Here is a 20,785-nt window from a genome sequence, read left to right on the forward strand (position 1 = left end):
TCATTACTTTTAGTACTTCAGTTTAGTTATGCATCTCATGCTCCTCATTACTTTAAATACTTATTTTTGCAGAAAATTAGTGCAAAAAATAAGGAAAATAGAAAGAAATTGAAGATCACACATTGTGCTGGGACAAAGGCCTTTAGTCGTATTTGATATGAAAATGTAAGCTTCATTTGACCCTTGCAATCTTCTTACATTGAAATTTTTTGAAGTTATAATTTATGGAACTTGTAAATAACATGATCGTGGTCTATGACTACATGAAATAGAGAAATTCTGAAACTGGAGAAGAACCTAGCTGCATTGACTTGTTTCAGCTTACTCAATTTAGCACAAAGAAAACAACATGGGTTGGCGAAGATGCCAAGAATGCTTTTGTAAGTCTTTAGTGCTTTTGAGCTTTTTCAGATCCTTTGAGCTTTATTGTACATAAACATGATGTAAATGTATTGTGTAGGATGAGATGAAAAAGCTGAAGAACATGCCACAAACATATGAGGAATCTGTTGAATTGATGTCTGATGATGAAATATATGACTTAGTTCTTTGTAAAGTTGTTGGTCCACCTAGGTCGGGTTATATACGTGGCTTAGGAGCAGGTCCGAAACCCAAAACATTTAAAGTCGTAAAATGCAGTCATGCAACAGTTGAGGAGGCCAAAAGAAGGGCCGATGAGGCAACTAAAAGGGCTAATGATGCAGAGAAACAATGGATGCTTCTAGCATATGAGTTAACAGAAATGAAGGAGAATTCTGCTGCACAAAAGTATCAGTTAGCAGGTTTACAGGCAAGGCAAAATGAGACGGATGAACTAGTAAAAAGATTGTTGCAGTAGTTATCCTCGACTTCGTCATCAATGAGGTTAGCTTATAACTCTCATCTTACTACAATACAATTTTGCAAACTGCACAATATACTTAATTCCCAGTTTAGTGCATCCCAAGTAAGAACTGACATTATTCTTTGTTTGATGCAGATCTGATGGATAAAGGGCAGAAGACAATCTACTAGTGATGAATCTTATGTTATTTATTTTTGGGAATCACTTGATAGTTAGGTTGAACTTAAATATGTAGCATTTTGTTTTTGAGACATCTTGTGAATTTGTTTGAAGAATGTTAGATATATGGATTTCTTTTGAATGCAATGAATTATTTGATGCTATAAATTTTATCTACAGCACTGTTTAAAAGAAATTAATTGTGATTTCATATTGTAATACAATAAATAAAGAACATGGAGAGGTAAACATAATTAGTTACCAATTTTTTGAAATACATTAGTGACCAAGCAAGTAGGTCACTAATGTGGGCACGTGATCCAGTTTCAGTGACCAAAAGGCATGTTTTGGTGACCAAATTGTAAGTCGTTTAGTGACCAAAGTTGTGGTCCCTAATATCGTTTTTATTAGTGACCAGACATGGATAGCCACTGATTCTTTGTGTTGTAGTGACCAATAGTTGACATTGGCCACTAAGTAGAATTTGTGACGAGCTTCTAGTGACCACCCAGTGACCACCAATATTTGGACACTGATTGCATTCAGTGACCAAAAAGGGTAGTTTCTGTGACCAAGTGGGTGGCCACTAATACCTGTTTTTCTTGTAGTGTGTATTTCTCTTGGTACTCTAGTTTTTAGATCTAATTTTCATACTTCTAAACCCAAGTGATGTAGTGCTCATACTTGTTTATCTCCATTATTTGACATATTAATAAATTGATATTACTAAGGTAATTCCCCTTTTGACAACATAAGACATTTATTTTACAACTTATGTTCACATAACATGAATGATTTTACGGCCTTATACATTGTAACAATCAACCGCTTTTATGTACATTTACGCACGTTCATATTTAATTTTTCGATTTTTATCAAGAATGGTTACTTAACTGTTAAAAAATTCATAATATGAGTCTTTAAACTTTCAAATAAATCAATGTGATCTTCAATATTTTTGCCTAGGGTTTTTAGGTCTAATGGTCCCTAAACTATAACACGATTCGCATTTTGGTCCCTCAATTTCCAAAATTGTTCATGTGGTCCTTCAACTTCACTTTCGTTAGGACAACTGGTCATACCGTCAATTTTGTTATCTTTTATGTTAAATGCAGGGGCAAAATGGTATTTTGTATTATTTTTAATTTCTGCACCCATTTTCTTCATCTTCTCCCCTAAACTATACATTGTTCCTCCATAGAACCCAAGCCAACCCAAATCTTTCTCAAACTCCACCATTTCCAAAATTTCTAAAATTCGCAAATAAATGACTCAATAAAATAAAAATGATAAAAAAAAACATAGAGATAGTGTGTGGGTGATGAAGGATGAGTGATTGAAGAGGAAAAGAGGAATTTGGGGTGTGTGGGTGATGATGGAGGAGGATTGATTGAAGAGAGAAATGGAATGGAGGAGAGAGAGGGGATACTGATGTGGGATGTTGACTGTGGAATCCCTGTGATATGGAAGTTTTTCTCCAATGAGTGAAGCAATTTTCGATTTTGACCCTCAGTAGTACACCATATGCCATGCACATGCTCAAATTTAACAGAAAAAGTTAACAAAATTAAAGACATGACCATTTGTCCTAACGAAACTAAAATGGAAGGACTAACGGAACAATTTTGAAAATTAAGGGACCAAAATGTGAATTCGGTCAAAGTTCAAGAACCATTGAACTTAAAAACCCTTTTGCCTATACATCAGTCTTATCCCTCCTACCGCATTCAGTCAACATCTTTGTTAAAATTGATCATATGGTGGCACATGACCGACATTAAAAGAATTTTTTTGTCAAAATACAACCTATCCACCCATAACACAAAATAAATCGATCAAGACTATAACACCAAATTGGATTGAAACCACAGCTCAGTAGGGACATAAACCTTTTCATAGGAAATTGATATAATTAAATTAAGTGACATACAATCACACAGTCAAATATTACATTATTAATAATAATGCATGAATGCTCTTCATCTAATCCCGTTAATTCATACAACTAGACAAGCAGACCTGCACATCCCATACCATGCTTATACCACTTGGTCCCGAATGCCCATTTATATGAACTAACACCCATCTCAATTATCCCATAATTCCCCTTTTATTAGTCATCTTGTCTAACTCTCTGTTGTCAGTCTCAAATCACCTAATAAAAACCATATGCACTGTGGGATCCCTGAGACTTGATACCTGCCAAAAGTTAGACTCAACTACACAAAAGACTATTTCCATTACCCTCTTTTCCATCATTATTTTCTCCACCCAACATCTTCAACTAATTTCCATGACATGATATAATTATGCATTTCACATATCCATATATCCCACAACAATGTAGCCATTTAAAATATCACCAATGCATATATAATTATGCCAACATTGTTCAAATAGTTAAGAGTACGTAAACACACCCAATATAAGGAATGTCAACCAAACTGTACAACGCATAATATAATGCTTACGAAATTTAATTAAAACAATCTATGTACCCAAGAAACCCCTACCTTGACACCAAAGCTTTTGCTAGAAATGTAAGGTGTTTCCCAATTTTCCACCGCATTCACAAACTTAGTTTTTCACTCTTTTTCTTACTTCTCTCTACTACTATTTCTCTCTCATATACATATATATATTTTTCTGTTTGCTATGCAAGTAATGTTCTATATATATATATATATATAAGGAATATGTCGGCAATAACTCCTTTCCTATTGGATGGTGTTTGGTGGTTTACAAATACTTACCATCCAAGTTATATTTATGTGGTCTAGCTTTGTAGATAAGATAGTTTCCAATTCCTCCAATCCTATACAACTTTTCTTGGTGAATTGACAAAGCTAGTATATAGCCATGCTTACTTAGCATTTGTTTTTCTTTGACACGTAACTACACTAACAATGATTATTAATATATATATATATATATATATATATATATATATATAATAGAATAAGATATTTATGTAATACACACATATATAATATAATAAAATAAAATATAAATATTAATTAGTACACAAAATGGGTATATCCGTATTGATCCATTGAGATTTCAACAATGGGCCTTCTTGACGATTTCAATCTGAAAAATTAAGCCTACAGTTATATGAATGAGCTTTCTTTTTTATATATATAACCAAGATAATTACTTATAAATACATAATAATTATCTTTCTTTAATTTTAAAAACACGAACTCTCATATAATGGTCCCTAAATTTTAACCCAATTGGCATTTTGGTCCCTCAATTTCCAAAATCGTTCACATGGTCCTTCAACTTCAGTTTCGTTAGGATAAATGGTCTTACCGTCAATTTTGTTAACTTTTTCTATTAAATGCAAGGGCAAAATGGCATTTTTATATTATTTTTAATTTCCACACTTTGAATATTACTTTCACCCAAAAAATAAAAATAAAAAAACTAAAAGAGATTTTCTTTTAAATCCCACACTTCTCTTAGTTCACCCCATCTTTTAATTTAAATTTTCACAATTTCTAAGAAAACCCCACTATCTTCCCAAACTACCCTTAAATACACCCCAAACTGAAAAAAATGAGAAATAAAAGAGATTTTCTATTTAAACCCCACAATTTTCTTTGTTTCCAGCAAAAAAAATACAAACAAATAGAACCTTAAACCCGAAATTTAATACTTTCTAGAAAAAAAGAACAACTTTACCTCTCTCCAAGAATTGTAACTGGAATTCCAACACTTGGGTATTGTTGAGTTGATAATCAACAAGCCTTTCCATCAACTCCCACGCATATTTAAAAAGGTAGGCTCGTCAATTTTCTATGTCTTTAAAAGAAAAGAGTAATCTGGCAATAGGATGTAGAGGAGTTTGTATTTTTCTAAAACTTAATATGAAGAGTGGTGGGGTGTGTGTATAGATGTATTAGGGTTAATTATTAAATTGGATGACTTTTTTGTCTTTTTATACAATAATAAAACTTACAGCTTAATGATTTAAGTATTGGGGGTGAACAAAGAGAATTGCAGAGTTTAAATAGAAAATCTCAAACTAAAAACCTATCGTAACTCTGATACTTTTTCCCACTTCAAATTTATCGCCTAATAATTTTTGCTCCAAATAGAAACAAATCTTAAAAAGTAAATAAATAATTTCTTTTTAATTTGTATTTTAAATTTATAAACCAGTACAGGTCAGCTCGAGCTTTGGATGACCAGGGAAGTCTAACGAGACTTGAAGAACGCTCCTCCGACCAGCTTCTCTCGCTCTACTGTCTCTGACAGCTCCCCCTCCAACTCCTCAGATCGTTCCCAATTCTGTCTCAAAACGATGCCGTCTCGAAGAAGAACGCTCCTGAAGGTCATCATCCTCGGCGACAGCGGGTCCGTGTCTCTCCATCTTTCTCTCTGTTTTGCTCGTAATAGTTGTGTTCTAGGGTTTTGTGCTTGAGATTGGGTAGATCTTTCTAGATCTTACTTTACAAATAATGATCTGAAACCCTAGTTTTCGTCTCTTAGTACCAGTTTACGAATTGGGTTCTCACGAATTTAAGAGTAGTAAAATTTAAAATTGTTATACTTATTTAGGAAAAAGATTGTGTTATTTTTTTGCTGTTGTTGGTAAAACACTAAAAAGGGTTTGTTTAATTTGTGATTTGCAGGGTGGGGAAGACTTCTTTGATGAATCAGTATCCTCAGCAGCTGGAATGTTGATTTGTGTGTTTGGTTATTTAATTTTGAATATAATGCTTTTGCTGTTAAGTTTCAGCTGTTTGTTTGTTTAGATGGTGGGTTTGCCTTTAACATGATTCTTATAGATACGTAAATAAGAAGTTCAGCAATCAATACAAGGCAACGATTGGAGCTGATTTTTTGACAAAGGAAGTTCAGTTTGAAGACAGGCTCTTCACCTTGCAGGTTTCTTTAGTTCTAATTGTTATCTAATTGATTCAAAGGTCTCAGCTTTTTAGTTTTCATAAAAGGAAAATATGTGCTCATTAGAACTGAGCATGTTTGGTTGTTAATATATGGATGCATGTCTTGGGATTTGTCTATGTTGATTGGGTTTGCATTGTCTTTATCCAATTGTTGGCCCTACGTTTATGGAACCTATGCTGGTACAGCCTGCGCCAGTTGGTTAAAAAGGGGAAAAAGAAGAAACACACAAATCACCAAGTTCTTCCAACCTATCAATTTTCTTCTTGGTATTCTTGCACTAAATCAGAATTTGCGATGTTAATGATTGGAAATTCCTCTGGGACTTCTCATTAACAATTTCTTTTAGTTAAATGACCCTATGGTGGGAATAATTTATTTCACAATGATTTCGGGATGGTCCGTGCTAGGTCATGGTGTATGTTCTGGTGGTCCCTATGCTGATGAAAGTTTCCATGTGTGTGTTAGAATTGCTCAAGGACCCTTATTTCATGTTTCTGAGAATCACACATTAGTAGACCTCTATTTGGTCACTATGCGCAAGCAGTGGCAGAAATTGGACGATTGTTCACTCTGAAATATTTTCAGATGATGTCTTATAGGAAGTACACATAAAATACAAATTGCTAATTTTGCATGTGTAGGCTTGCATTTCCTCCACTGCTTTTTGTCACAACTTTCTCTACTGTCGCTATGGAGAAGGATTCATATAAATTGCTTTGTTTCTGTCCCTAAAGACTCACGATGACATTATTGATGAATCTGCATTGCCTTCATTCTCTACCCTCTGACTGTCTTTTCCTTATTATGTGTTGGGTATGTTGGCATAACCTGGCTTCAGTTTTAGTTTCAAAATATTTCATTTGATATGAACAAATAAAATCAGGTTTTGACTTGTATCTATCAACCAAAGAAGCTTGTAATGTGGGGCCTCACTCTCTCTATCTCGTTAGTGTACTGATATGAACAGCATGAAAAGAATTTCATTTTCAAGCTGTTAATTTATGGATATCAGATTATTAGAGTTTGATAATTGATTTCTAATTTATTGTTATCGCAATTACTCACTGTGAAACAACCTGTCATGTATTCTATGGAATTATATGTTTTAGCTCACCACTTCTACCATTAGGTTCTGCAGTAGTCTTTTTATGTTTTTAAATTCTTGGATAAGTTGGTGCCTAAGTGTGTTTCCAAACAGTCAACACACATTCTATTGTTTTGTCAGATCTGGGATACAGCTGGCCAGGAACGATTCCAAAGCCTTGGTGTAGCTTTTTACCGTGGTGCTGATTGCTGTGTTCTTGTTTATGATGTTAATTCAATGAAATCATTTGATAACCTTAACAACTGGAGGGAAGAATTTCTTATTCAGGTATGTTTTTGGGGTTTTTTGTTTGTTTTGTTTGTGTTTTTTTTGTTTGGGCGTGTGGCTATTTTCTTAAGTATTGGGTCACTTGCAAACTCTTCCAATTGTCATTTCTCTTTCTGCATCAACTTCCATTTTTTTATCAATTACAAAAGAAAATTGAACTTACGGTATGATGACAACTTCTGCAGGCAAGTCCTTCAGATCCAGAAAATTTTCCATTTGTTGTCATAGGAAACAAGGTTGACGTAGATGGTGGAAATAGTAGAGTGGTATGCATCTCTTTTCGGAAGAAAATTGTCATCTTCTCTTTCTCTTACATGCATATGCACATGCACACATGAGTTTGTTATTCTATATGTTTCATATTGACATACCACTTTTTGTTAATTCTCCAGGTTTCAGAGAAAAAGGCTCGAGCTTGGTGTGCATCAAAAGGAAATATTCCATACTATGAAACCTCTGCTAAGGAAGGCATTAATGTGGAAGAAGCTTTCCAGTGCATAGCAAAGGATGCTCTGAAGAGTGGGGAAGAAGAGGAGATGTAAGTTGAACTAGAGACCGATATGCTAATGCACACATCCTCTTGAGTTTTGACAGTTCATTTCATCTACTTGCATTAACAAAATGAATCATCTAGTACTAGCCAATTATTTCCTTTCGGGAATTAAGCATCCACAATACCCCAGTTGGTTTTTACAGATCACCTGTTCATTATTTAATGATTTAGTGGTTTTCCTTAAACCAACCCTTTCATTTATCATTCCCATAAACAGCAGTGCCACTAATACCTAGAAGTTAAAACCGTTCACATAATCAAAATTGGTGTTGCAAAATGTCCTTTAGTTCCATTTTAGAGTTGTGTATGTCCTTTATTATAGGAATTATATGGTTAGCATATAAATTTCACTATAGTATATGGTAGCAGTTTTGAATTTTTTTCCCCCCTTATAGAACTCTAGCGAAACTCTAGCAGTTCTGATCCTGAGTATTACATAAATGCTACAGTTGACAGTTGTCTTTTCCAGTGGTCACCTGTTAATATCTTTTTTATTTTGTTTTCTGCTTCATGAAGATACTTGCCGGATACCATTGACGTTGGAAGCAGCAATCAGCCAAGATCAACTGGATGCGAGTGTTAAATATTCTACCGGAATTCTTTTCCAGTAAAAAATAAGTCATCTTTGGAAGTATATTTGTTGGTACGTATGCAGTGACACTGTACATTAGTGTTTGTGTGGGAAACAAATTGGTCTCCTCATCAATGCTTTTTTCAGATAGGTTGGATGGTGCCTTTCGTTCTGAGTTCTGTTTGTTCTGACCAGGTTACATTGGATTTCATCCCATTGATATCCACTTGTTAGTATGTAAAAGATCTTGGAACTTATATTTTCACCAAAATTATGCAGTTTTCATTTAATCATATTTAGTTTGTTTATGGATTGATCACGCATTTCTAGTTCAATCCTTAGAAACTTCTCCAGTCGATGAGTCTTCCATGGCTTCGAGCCGGCAATAGCTGTATCTGATCATGTTTTTGTTGTTGCTTTTGTGCATGGCTTTTCTTGGTGCTATGTCCGCTTTTCCTAAAGAGGTTGGCAAACATTCTTTATGTAGTAGCTGTAGGCACATGAAAAACGAAAGCACAACTTCCATCAATAAACAGAAACAAATGAATATATCAGGAAGAAAACTAAGGTCGAATTAAAATAGATAAAACACATGAAGCCTGCTAAATGGATTCAATTTAAAAATATAGTGTTTCACGAAAATTATACATGGTATATATGACACCAAATGGCCCTTCATATAGTGGTATTTCTCTTTTCTTTGTTAAATTCTCCTTCCCCTTCCCATCTCAAAATTAATTGGCAATTGGAAAAGTAACCCAACTCTTTATAAATCCATATTAGGTTTTTTAACTTTTCTATGTGGGACACTTCTCAATACGCTTCTGCACATGCAGTGTACTTTCAAACCTAATACAGGAACAACACGTATTGGGTTGTATTGGGTCACTCTCGACAAGGTAAAGCCAATTGCAGAAACAAAATATTTTCATACAGAGACTGTAGTTCACCTGGCTTCCAAAAATTTCAAGCAGAAATTTGACTTCAATGGAAGCTTACAAAGGAAAAAATTTGACCTTGCATATGCGTATTTTTGGTCTCCAAATTACAGAGAGGTTGATGAGTGGTTTCGAGAACCATCGAATATTTCGTTGACAAATGAGAAAGTCAATGGAGCACATCAGATCGTTTGAAACTCAATTACACAAGACTCATAAATAGCATTTTAAATATGGGATTTCGGGGCATAAATTATATTTATAAAAAATAAAAAAAAATCTTTCCTCGCCCAACTTTCCCTCCTTTTTCCTTTGCTTAGCATTTCACCCTACAATTTTTACAGAGCTTAAAGATAATGTTACAAAACAGAGCATAGTGGATTGCTGAAAATCTCTCCAGAAAGCCCTTTGTCTTGTTTATCAATGGCAATTTTGGCAACATGGGCAGAGGCTTTTTCAGTTGTAGCACAATATCTAACTTCTTAAAAAGCATTCCCGAATCTGCCGTTCTCGAACTCATTTGGTACAAAAGATACGTGATCACCCCGCTCCACAGGAATGGATTAATTATATTCACATGTTCTCGGGTGTTTTACTTCGACCCGACTGAAGAAAGTTTGTCCTGGCTGGGAGGCCTTACTGAACTTCCTGCCAAGGCTGTGGGTGAAAATTGGTTTGAGGTTGGAGCCGTTGGCCCCATGGGTCTTGACATAGGTGGCCTTAGGGAAGTCATGTTTAGTGGGGGTCTTGGAACTGAGTTTGCAACATTCATGGCCATTCTATTGGCAGGCATTGACGATGGCATTGGTCTAGATGAGGAACCTGGTAAGCCAAGGCGGGCTGCAATTATCTGTGCCCGCTCATGGTAGAGCTTCTGTCTTGACCTGTCCAATTGCTCCCTCACCCTCATTACAACATTTTCCATCTCGCTAAAGAAACCTAATTTCGCTTCCAACTTATGCAACTGCAGTTAAACACAAACCTCCGAAAATAAAAAACTATATTACTAATAACAAACAATAAAGAGGGAATTTGGAATTGGGATGACCTGCTTCTCTATCAACATTGCTGCAAGTTGTCGGATTTGATCTTCTTCCTGTTCTGCTAGAAGTTTTGCCTTCACTGCAGCTGCTGAGATTGCAGAAACTGCAGCGTGCTTTAGTTTATCAATTTTCTGATCCACTTTTGTCTCTGTAGTGTCATGTTTTTCACTTTTACCATCGTTAGTTTGATCCTCACCTGCAAAGTACAAACAAATGAGACATCAGTGAATCCAAGGCATTCAACTTGAATTTTGTGAAACTCAACTAGTTGAACAAAACGTTTTCCTCTTTCAACTTGATTTTTTGATCCAAGCTAACTAGCATGCACAAGACCCATTTCCCATATTTTTATTTGTATTCGGCCAGAAGAACTCCAATATGACGTAAATACCCCTGTGTCTGCGTGTGCATGGGTGTGAGAAGAGAGGGAGAGAGGAAGGTGTACTTGCTCCAGTTTCAACCATTGTATTCGATGCAACTGGTTGCTGAGAATCATCCTGTTCTGGGGGCTGAGGGTCAGACACCATGTCTACATCCTTTGATTCCTCTGTAGGTTGCGGAGGTTCTTCTGATTTGGCAGTAACCGGTTGCTGAGGCTCATTTATTTGTGAAGCCGGAGAATTGGACACATCCAGATCTTTTGATGCCTCTGTAGAACGGGGAGGTTCCTCAACTGAATTTGATGTAACTGGCTGCTGAGGCTCATCCTCTGTTGAGGGAAGTGAATCACACATATCCACATCCTTAGGTGTGTCTGTAGGTTCAGAAGGCTTTCCTACTGAAATTCCCTCTCCTGACTCCTTCTCAGAACTTGGTGGATTATCTGCCTCGAGTTTTGAATCATCCAACTTCCCCACAGTAGTTGGTGATTGGTCCTTTGGTAACTCTAAATTGTCTGATTTGTTCAAATTATCAGCTCCTACTTCTTCATGAGAAACTATGCCATCCTGTTCTTCTGCAGATTGTGACTTTTCTTCGGGAGAAGGTTTTTCAAGTTTCTTGTCACCTTTATCGTTTGATAAATCTTTATCTTCTAAACCTGAGGTGGCGTTATCTTCTTTCTCGCTTTTGTCTTCATCGACTATGTCTTCCTGGACTTTGTCTTTCAGCACTTCAGCAGCAACACTGCAATCCATCACTGACATCAGATAGAATATACACAAACCAATAGAGGATAAATGCTCGACACCAAAATCACATACCTATCAGGACCAGCTTGTTCCTTATTGTCACTTGGTGGGTCTTCCAATAGAAAGCAATGCCTTGCAGCCAGCTCAGTGCCAGGAGAACTGGCAGATATGGATTTCAAAGAATTATGCGCTGAAGCAATAGCAACATCAGGTCCCACCAAACGTGCAAGGAATGCTGCCTGTAAAAGAGTGCAACCTATAAGTAGTGACACATTAATAGTGATTGAAGGCCAAAGTATCATTTATATGTTTTGCTTATTGCAAGGTGATGCTTAAGCCCCAGGGTTAGGAGCAGGTCCCATGAAATACATTGCATATATGCATCATAAATCTATTGATGCATGCATGCACACATAGACATGCATACATCATGCATACAATTAAACAGGCATGCATGAATAATGTATAATGCAATAGAATTGGGAGATCAATTCAAATGCTTCTACAGGAAAACAGTGAAAGGTATCAAATTCGGACATATAGTTATCTCAGATTTTGGCAATAAGCAGGAAATTTCTGAATGCGCCTGAAGTTGATAACTTGAAATGTAGGCAGAGTAAAGCTATAAAATTACTGCAAGTCGTTGAAATTTGTAAAAAAAATGGGTACTTTGATTAAATATCACTACCAGTTATTTACTGTTAAGCTAAACTGACATTCGGCTAACCATGTGAAGTGTAAGCTATCCTGCGTAACCCAATGCTGCATCATTTCAGTTTATTTCAGAAGCACTTAAACGCTCATATGTGAGTTCATAACTTAATCTTTAAGTTGGTTATTAATCTATGCATTTCTGTGGAACAACTGGTCCAACAGATTTACTTTACAGTCATGTGTCACTAAACCACCAACAGATGCACCAAACATCCACACATAAGCATTCAACTTACCAATGCCATGGCAGGGTTTCCCACTTCTGCAAATGAAAGTTGACCTTCAGATGTTGGAGGATAACCAACAACTTCAAACGCTTCTTTAAGAGCATTCAGTGCAAAGCTCTCATCTGTCTCCTGATCAACTTTCAATTCCCCAGTATCTTCCAATTTTGAAGTTTCCTCACCCACTTTGACTTCATTTACATCCTCTGGCTTTGAAGTATCTTGTCCAACATATACTTCAGTCACTTCTTTTGAAGTTTCCACTGGGGAAGTTTGGGGGTCACTCTCACTAGCACCAGTCTTATTCTCTGTTGTTTCGGGGGCATCCTTGGGGGCCAATGATTCATTGTCAGTTGAAGTAGGATCTGCAGTTTCTTTTGCACTAGCATCAATATCATCCTCATAATCAAGAAAGGTGTCCTCAATTGGCATTTGAACAAAGTGCAATATACATTGAGCTTTTGTTTTTGTTGCAACATGTTCGGCAATCTCATTCCAGTTTTCTTTATAAAGTTCTAGTGCTTCAAGGAGAAGGAGAGTCTCCTGATCCGTCCACTTCCCACCACTTACCCCATGAGCTTCAGCAGGCTCCATAAGAATGAAATCTGATGAAGACATACCAGAGTCGAATTTCCCATTACTAAAACAATCAGTACATAGATCAAAATCTGCCTGTTAAAATGAATGCAATCAGTAAACAGAATAAATGTTAATAGGGAACTGAAACATGAAGCAGATAATTAATATATAATCATAACATCCACTTCATCAAACAGAAATTTTCATCAGCCTGACATGAAAATCATTCTAGATAAAGTTCTCAAGGTGGGATGCCTTTAAGACAGTAGCAAAGTGTATTCACCAGGCAGAATTAACAATTTAATATCAGCAGATGATAGCTGCCAACATCCCAGAGATGAAAACAATCATGTATCTGACAGATTTGATTTGGATAGTTTGATCACACCCTTCAGACATAGCAGAAATACGAAACAATGGAAAATTTTGGTAAAATTACTTTAGCACCAATAGGAATATTCTACACTTTAGAATTAAAGAAAGCCACAGTAAGATCGAAATGAAGGTCAGAAAAGTGTATCCTTCCATTAGCAAGCACTGCTACAAAGTTCAATATAAAATCAATAACTCCTATAAAAGAACAAACCTGCTTCTGGCAATGGTAGCGCTTGCGTGAGCAATCAGCTGAACAAGAGTTACAATGGTACTCAACAGCTGGCCCCTCAGGCCTCACCAACTCTTCAGCAATTGCAGACTCAGGAAACAACCCAGATGGCACAGTTGGGGTTGTTATATTAGTCTTTGGAACAACTGATGAGCGTGATTGTAATGCTTCAAAGTGATACAACTTATCAACCAAAGAATCCTTTTCTGCCACCCCATCACCCTCGGCACTGGCCACAGCAGAACCTGTTGGTGGGGACGGGTCGAAATTAATTAAACCCCAATGGTCCAAAAATTCCATTACTTCTTGTCTAGCATCAAAGTCGCCAACTTCAAGCTCCAACAAATCCTTCAATTCAATAAATACGCCTGGATTCGCATGGAATATCTTCATAATACAATTACGTATCTCCAAGTATACATCAGGAGTTCTCGTCTCAGACTTCGCATTAAAGAAAGATGGCAACATTTGCTCCTCAATGGGGTGAACCTTTGTCCATGAAAACCAACCTGGAAGCCAAAACAATGGTTCAATCAAAATGCAAGGTAAAAACACCGCAAGGCTTCCTCCCCTCATGATCAAAACAATGATCTTAAAACACAAAGCTCAACATTAGTGTTCCCTTAGCTCCATTTAAATAATGCCTAAGAAATTAATTCACCATAATGAATTTCGCCCAGTGTTTCTTTTCCAGGGTAGCTTCACTAAGCAACATTTCAAAGTAAAGTTCCTGAATTTAAGAGCTGGAACAAGTTCAGCACCAGGAAATTTAGCTCATCCTCTAAGTTTTACTAACCAATAACAACACATTACACGCAATCACAACCCAAACAGCAAAAAAGATCAAAACTTTCACCCAATTTTAATAAAAATGTGCACAAAAAGACGAGGGTTTTCACAAGAGCCAAAGATACTCACCACAATGACTTGGAACAACATGAGCATTCGCATTGCGAGATCTAATGGCTTCAAACTCAGCCTCCATAGAAGCCTCCAGAGCCTCCAACTCGCTCTCCCTCTTCACCAGCTCTGCCACCGCCTCTCCCACCGGGTCGGGCCGCTTGGCTACCGTCGGCTTCACGGCAGCCCCAGACGCAGAAGCCGAACCGAGGCTGCTTGGACCCTGGCGGGCCCGGGTCAACGGGCCATTGTGGATCGGAGGGTGAGAGAGCATAGCCTTCTCGCGAGTGAAGCGTTTGGACGGCGTGGATGAAGAGGTGGAGCCGCCGAGGCTGCTGGCCTTTCTCTTCTGGGCTCCGCCGCGGCGCCGAGCAGAAGATGGCTCAGCGGCCTGAGCGTCGGCATTTGACGGCGGCTGAGCTCCGGCGGCGTCACGGCGCTTCTCTTCCATGGATTGATGATGTTTGTGTTTTTCTGGGAGGGTTTGGATCGCGAATCTGGGGGTTTTTTTGGCTCTGCACTCGCAGATATACACAGTTGAGCACTATTGCTGTTAATTGTTACTGCCACTCTTAATTTTCTTGCTTCCACGCTAGCGAGCAAACGCTATTCCTATCTGATGGAATTTGGAGTGCGAACAAGTTTGGAATTAGCGAAAATGATAGTGCTATTAGTAGTAATTATTTTCTCAATTATTGCTGTGGGGTGATTCTATTGCCACCCCCCAAAATGCTCTCTCTACCCACTATCTCAACAATTTCTATTTTTGGGTTAAATGAATTTTTTTTTTCAAATATAAAGAGCATTTTCTTTCATTTTCTTTCCCTTTTTTCTTTTTTTCTTTGACGCGGAAATTCAAGCCCTTCTCTTCTCATTGTCTTTATTTTCTTTCATTATTTTTCTCTTTCTTCTTTGACGAACTTCAAACTTTTGTCTTGTTGTTGCTAGTTTTTACTTTTCAGTTAAAATTGAATAAAAAATTATTTTTACAGGGTTAGTTTTGGGATGTTTCAACATTTGTTTGGGTGTCCAGATAAAATTATGAAATTTTAAATTTTGGACATGAAATAAATTTTTTCGAAGAATCCCACTTACAATTTATAAAAAAAAACATATTTGGTATTAGATTTCGTTTTCTTTTTCAAAATATATATATTTGGTAATAGATTTCATTTTGCAGTTTTCAAAAGGAAGTGTTGGAAGCGGATGGTCTTCCAGGACCACCAAACTAATGTTCTTATCTATATTTTGTACTAAGTTAGCCTCTCCACTTGCTTGCTTTGGCTAAGTGTGTGCTGGCTTAGTTTTTATGTTTTGTTCGTGGCTTTTGCCTCTTAATGAAGTTCCTTTTCGTCCAAAAAAAAAAAGTTCTCAAAAGGGTGAGATCTAGTTTTCAAAATCACCTTTGGTTTTCACTACACATGCATTACACTCTAGTTACCGAAACTTGTCTTTGGGACCTTTCGACTTAGACCCAGCCGCTTGACTGTTGCGTTCAACTGTGGACCCAAACCAAGTCTTGGGACCTCCAAATCCAAAATTCACAAAAAAAAAATCATAATTCCAAAAACTTTACCGAAAAGTACTACGCACACTTTGTGACATGCACTTTCATTCTATGATCTCAAATTCACAATTTGATCTCGAAAAAAAATTTCATTTCCAAGTTTCACATAAAACTAAAAACTGAATTAGTTACTAAACTCGGCACTCTCATTCCTTAAGAGAGGTCAGGGGTTCGATCCCTGCTCTCGTACGGAGTCACCACTTTGGCCAGCACTTTATCCTTTACGGGCTGACCCGGTGTGAGCGGGGATTAGTCTGGGTTGTGGTTAAGGCTTAAAGGTGCCACCCATAGTTGGGGCCCATCCAGGACCACCTCGTTGTTCAGACTAAAAAAAAAAAAAAATTAGTTACCAAACAACTTTTAACTAATTTTAAATTTTTTTGAAAACTAAAATTGGTTACCATACAAATTTTATGTTTTCAATTTCTTAAAACTGAAAACTGAAATAGTTATCAAACGGACCTTCACTTTCTACAATAAAGTTTCTACAATAAAGTTTTTGTTTGTGATACCTGAAAAGCATATGAGTGATGACAACTTTAAGTTTAGCAGTAGGGGCAAATTAATTATAAGGGAATTGACATATACATGGAATATGCATAAGTGTTTTGCTTTTTTTAAAAAAAAATTAAAAAGGAAAAAGAAAAAGGAAAACAATACAAAAAAGAGTCCTTTTTTTTTTTAAACTTTCCAGAGAATATATCAAAAGACCATTCTAAAGGACTTGGACTAGAATGTCAGACTTCGAGTTCTGCTTTATTGTTTGCAGTGTTGAGGCCAGCCCCCAAAGCCCCAAACCAATCGATGCCTCGAACCGAAGTTTGAGTTGAGAGTCAGAAACAACTACAAGTTTGAGTTCTCAGACCAAGGCAAGAGGTAGAAAAGAAATCACTTTTGAGACACCGAAATATCACATTTGTGAAGATGAGTTAACTTTTCATTTTTGAGTCAAATCCCCTTTCGGAGTACAAGTTGTATTTGTAATTTTCATAGATGGAGCATCCAAAAAACACCCTTAATAAAAATCAAATTTGTATATCTTTTTTTTGTTACATTGGAGAAAAGAAATCTCATTAGGGTTCGATGCCATGGGGAGGAGGGGGAATCTACCACCACTGTTGTGGGAACCTATTGGCCAAGTTTGTATATCTTCGGTGCCATGTGTTTGATATATACATTAATTTTTCTTTGGAGTTCCCCATTTATTAATTTTTCTCAAAGACTAATTGGCTACAAAAAGTTAGCAAAAACACATTCATAGCTAAAGCTATTTATTAATTCAGGATTCCAAATTACATTCCTGACCTAGCTTAGACACATAAACACCAAACCGTATATATCTTACGTTCATAAAACATAGGCTTCTTCAGAGCCAATTTATTTATTTTTGTTACATAGAACAAAGGGGCCGAGGTTTCAACTCCACCTTTAGATTCGGGGGTAAATGCTCTCTAACACTAGAACTTGGTACGAGCTTATTTTATTTTTAAATAGCACCAACTCACACTTGATGATGTTCTATTAGTCATTGTAAAAATAAATATATATTTCCTTGGATCAAAGTCTTCATCAAATGACTGCTTATTTTCTTCTGACTCAAGTGGCTGCTTTTCAGGGTAAGCCTGGGACTTTGGCTCAGAGTCTTTGGCAGAGAACTCTGCTTTGCCTTCTTCATCATTGTAAGCTGAGATAAACGGTCTGGGTTCAAATTCCATAGTCTCAACAACAGGTTTTTCTGTATTTTCATGGCAGTTGGCTTCTTTTTTTGGTGTTGAATCAGAATGTTCAACAAGGAGGCCTGGCATAAAGGGTTGCTCTATTGTCCTGATATATTCCCAGTCAATTCCTGCACCTCCTCTTGATTCTATAGTTTTAGCAAACTGCTCCACAAGACAGAAAAGCAACAAACATAAAGTTTACCGAAATTTCCAAGGCGTTTAAAGATATCATCTTACGTTTCAAATCATATTGTAGGTATTGTTAAGTTGTCAGATTGTTAATTTCGACCACACTTCTAAACAAAATAAATAGTTAAAATTGATAACTTAATTAACAATATAATATATCAAATTTTCTAATAAGAGAACATTGTCGTGGAATTGTATAAGATTTTAGTGCCGTTTTGTAATTATCAAGTTGTTGACTTGAAATTGATGACATATTATAAGCAACAAGAGGAAAAGGGAGGATACAAATGCTTACCAAAAGAAGAGAGAAGAGAGCTAAGGTGGCACAAAGGAACTTCATGTCTAAAATACAATGCAAAACAGTTCTTTGTAGGTGTGTGTATTAGGATATGTAAAACCTCATATTACTTATAGATTTACCAGGAGAATATTTGTCATGAAAAGCATCAAGGCAGGACACTAGAGTCATGTTGGGTTTGGCGATGAATAAGATTCAAGACGTATGCAGGGACAACGACGATGAATATAATAAATACTATGGTACTAATCGCAATCAGGTAAAACTAGGGTATTTGTTTTGATTATCAGAAGAAATCAACGGATCTAGCAAGCGTTTTTTGAAGAAGTACAAACAAAAATTTGGATTTTTAACAAAAAATTGGACGTTCTTCAAATAAAAGCGCTTATGAGCTGAAAACGGGCCCTAACTAGCTACATTTAATTAAATAAATTATTTGCATTATATGACTATAAATAAATAAATTTCTTTGTAGTTTCCCATGTATTATTCTTAAAGTTTAACGCTACAAAAATATTACAACAAAGAGAAGACTATTGCCAAAACCACATTCATGGTGGCCAAAACATTCCTTTTATTAACTTAGAATTGAAAATTACATTCATGACTTAGCTACGTACAACATAAAACAGACATAAAACAGACATTTTCTCTCAAAGCCAATGGCTTATTTTTTTAGTACATAGAAGCTTAGAAGCTAAGTACAAGCCTGGCAAGCTTATTATATTTTACAATAACACCACCAGAATTGCACCAATTCAACCTCTTAGTCATTGTAAACCGAAAGATTTGGCCTTGGCTCAAAATCTTCCTCAAATGGCTGCTTATCTTCTTTTGCTGCAAATGACTGCTTAGCTTTAGGACCAGCATTGTGTTTGGAAGAGAGCTCTGCTTTAGTTTCATCATCATTGTAGGATGTGAGACTGGGTCTGGGTTCAAATTCCTCAACCTCAACAAAAGGTTTTTTCACTTTTTCATGGCAGTCGGCTTTCTGTTTTGGTGTTGAATCAGAAATATCAACAAGGAGGCCTTCAATTGCATGTGGCATAGGTTGCTCTTTCATGACATTTTTCCAGTATTTCCCGACATCTCTTCTTGAATCTATAGTTTTGGCAAACTGTTCCACAAGGCAAAGAAAATAAAAACAAATAAAAAGAAATTTCTAAGGCATTCTAAATGATCATGTTGAAATCTATACTGTCAATTTAGATCACATATTTGACAAAAATTCACTTCAAATTGACAATTTGACAATATAAAATGACATACGAAGAGAAATGTTCTCTACCTTGTGTGGCAATATAAGATGTTTATGTTGCTAGAATGTAAAGATAAACCACTAATCAAGTTGATTATTTGTAAAATGTGTGGTCTAGGTTTACAGTATGACAACAGAAGTTAGAGTATAATAAGAGAATATTTTCATGCAAGCATAATTTTTGATTGCATTTGTCTTGTCAGTCCTATATATCTAGCAACTTCATGGCTTTAAAAATTGGTGACTTCATAAGCAACAATAGGAAGAAGGGTATTATACATATACTTACCAAAAGAAGAGAGAAAAGAGCTAAGATACCACAAAGGGACTTCATGTCTACAAATGCTATGCAAAAGAGTTCTTTGTAGTTGTATTTCTGAAGGCTATGTAACCTCACTACTTATAGATAATTTACTAGAAGGCAACAAGGCAGGCAGGACCTAATTATGGGCCCTAGATTTGTTTTTGAAGAATGGTCCTTATAATTTTGGGACTCATACTTTGGAACAAATCTGGGGCGGATCTAATTATGGGCCCTAGATTTTTGGAAGGTTTCTAAAGTAGGTATGCCATGCTTTTCTGTGTAGTCTAGTCGCACCTGTTTGTGTTTGTGTGTTCTTTTCGATATATATATATATATTTTTTTATACAAGCAATATTAAGGAAATAATATTAGGGAAAGGAGAATCAAATCTAGAACCTCGATTACAACGGTAAGTACTCTTAACCACTTGAATTACTAGCAATTATAAGTCTCATGTGAAATTTGTGCATGTGATATGACTCCACATATGTTCTTGGGCCCTAATAATTCTAGATCCTCTGCTTGGATTCTCTGTGCCATAATCTGCTTGATTTCTTCTTTTTATATGCCCCTCATTAAAATTTAATCCAACGAATTATAATTTTCTCAAAATTAAAAGTAAAAAAAAGCCCTAATGGAACTTAACATTGTGAAACTTAACTCCTGCCAACAAGCATTCTATATGTAACCAGGAAAGCTAACTTGCATTGCATGATTATGTACATATATTCATTATGACTTATATCGGCCAACATCCTTTGCGGGTCATTGTTGACAATTTGGTCTATTTATCCTATCATAAATAACTCCTACGTTGTAGGATTACTCATATTATAATGTTTTTTTTATGCGGTATATGCTAATAACATTTCTCTTCTACCTTCTTCTATGGTGTTATCGCAT

The 20,785-nt window shown here is 36.2% G+C and overlaps 4 protein-coding genes across 6 annotated transcripts; 1 reads left to right on the forward strand and 3 right to left on the reverse strand.

Annotated features, from left to right (window-relative positions):
• The first annotated feature begins 5,167 nt into the window (after positions 1-5,167).
• Positions 5,168-8,709, forward strand: LOC110770244 (ras-related protein Rab7). Its single transcript, XM_021974343.2, has 7 exons — positions 5,168-5,365; positions 5,644-5,670; positions 5,800-5,899; positions 7,146-7,292; positions 7,478-7,558; positions 7,685-7,830; positions 8,362-8,709. The coding sequence occupies exons 1-7, from the start codon at positions 5,313-5,315 to the stop codon at positions 8,426-8,428; spliced, it is 621 nt and encodes a 206-aa protein (XP_021830035.1). The 5' UTR covers positions 5,168-5,312; the 3' UTR covers positions 8,429-8,709.
• Positions 8,710-9,556: 847 nt separating this feature from the next.
• Positions 9,557-15,168, reverse strand: CHB3 (DNA-binding family protein). 3 transcript variants are annotated; one of them, XM_021974264.2, is made up of 7 exons: positions 14,567-15,161; positions 13,631-14,157; positions 12,478-13,137; positions 11,600-11,766; positions 10,789-11,522; positions 10,403-10,593; positions 9,557-10,318 (listed from the first exon to the last, which is right to left on the reverse strand). In XM_021974264.2, the coding sequence occupies exons 1-7, from the start codon at positions 14,997-14,999 to the stop codon at positions 9,947-9,949; spliced, it is 3,084 nt and encodes a 1,027-aa protein (XP_021829956.1). In that variant the 5' UTR covers positions 15,000-15,161; the 3' UTR covers positions 9,557-9,946. The 3 variants fall into 3 exon arrangements, 2 of the variants coding, with proteins under 2 accessions (XP_021829956.1, XP_021829963.1); XM_021974271.2 differs by having other exon boundaries at positions 10,843-11,522; positions 14,567-15,158; XR_015826348.1 differs by lacking the exon at positions 9,557-10,318 and having other exon boundaries at positions 10,456-10,593; positions 10,663-11,522; positions 14,567-15,168.
• Positions 15,169-17,396: 2,228 nt separating this feature from the next.
• LOC148292465 (uncharacterized) lies at positions 17,397-18,390 on the reverse strand. Its single transcript, XM_088244930.1, has 2 exons — positions 18,318-18,390; positions 17,397-17,995 (listed from the first exon to the last, which is right to left on the reverse strand). The coding sequence occupies exons 1-2, from the start codon at positions 18,360-18,362 to the stop codon at positions 17,591-17,593; spliced, it is 450 nt and encodes a 149-aa protein (XP_088101056.1). The 5' UTR covers positions 18,363-18,390; the 3' UTR covers positions 17,397-17,590.
• A 464-nt stretch (positions 18,391-18,854) lies between these two features.
• Positions 18,855-20,026, reverse strand: LOC110770136 (organ-specific protein S2). Its single transcript, XM_021974223.2, has 2 exons — positions 19,868-20,026; positions 18,855-19,437 (listed from the first exon to the last, which is right to left on the reverse strand). The coding sequence occupies exons 1-2, from the start codon at positions 19,910-19,912 to the stop codon at positions 19,087-19,089; spliced, it is 396 nt and encodes a 131-aa protein (XP_021829915.2). The 5' UTR covers positions 19,913-20,026; the 3' UTR covers positions 18,855-19,086.
• Positions 20,027-20,785: the final 759 nt, after the last annotated feature.

Source organism: Prunus avium, chromosome 8 (genome assembly GCF_965620075.1).
Source record: "Prunus avium chromosome 8, drPruAviu1.hap1.1, whole genome shotgun sequence".
NCBI classification, from domain to species: domain Eukaryota; kingdom Viridiplantae; phylum Streptophyta; class Magnoliopsida; order Rosales; family Rosaceae; genus Prunus; species Prunus avium.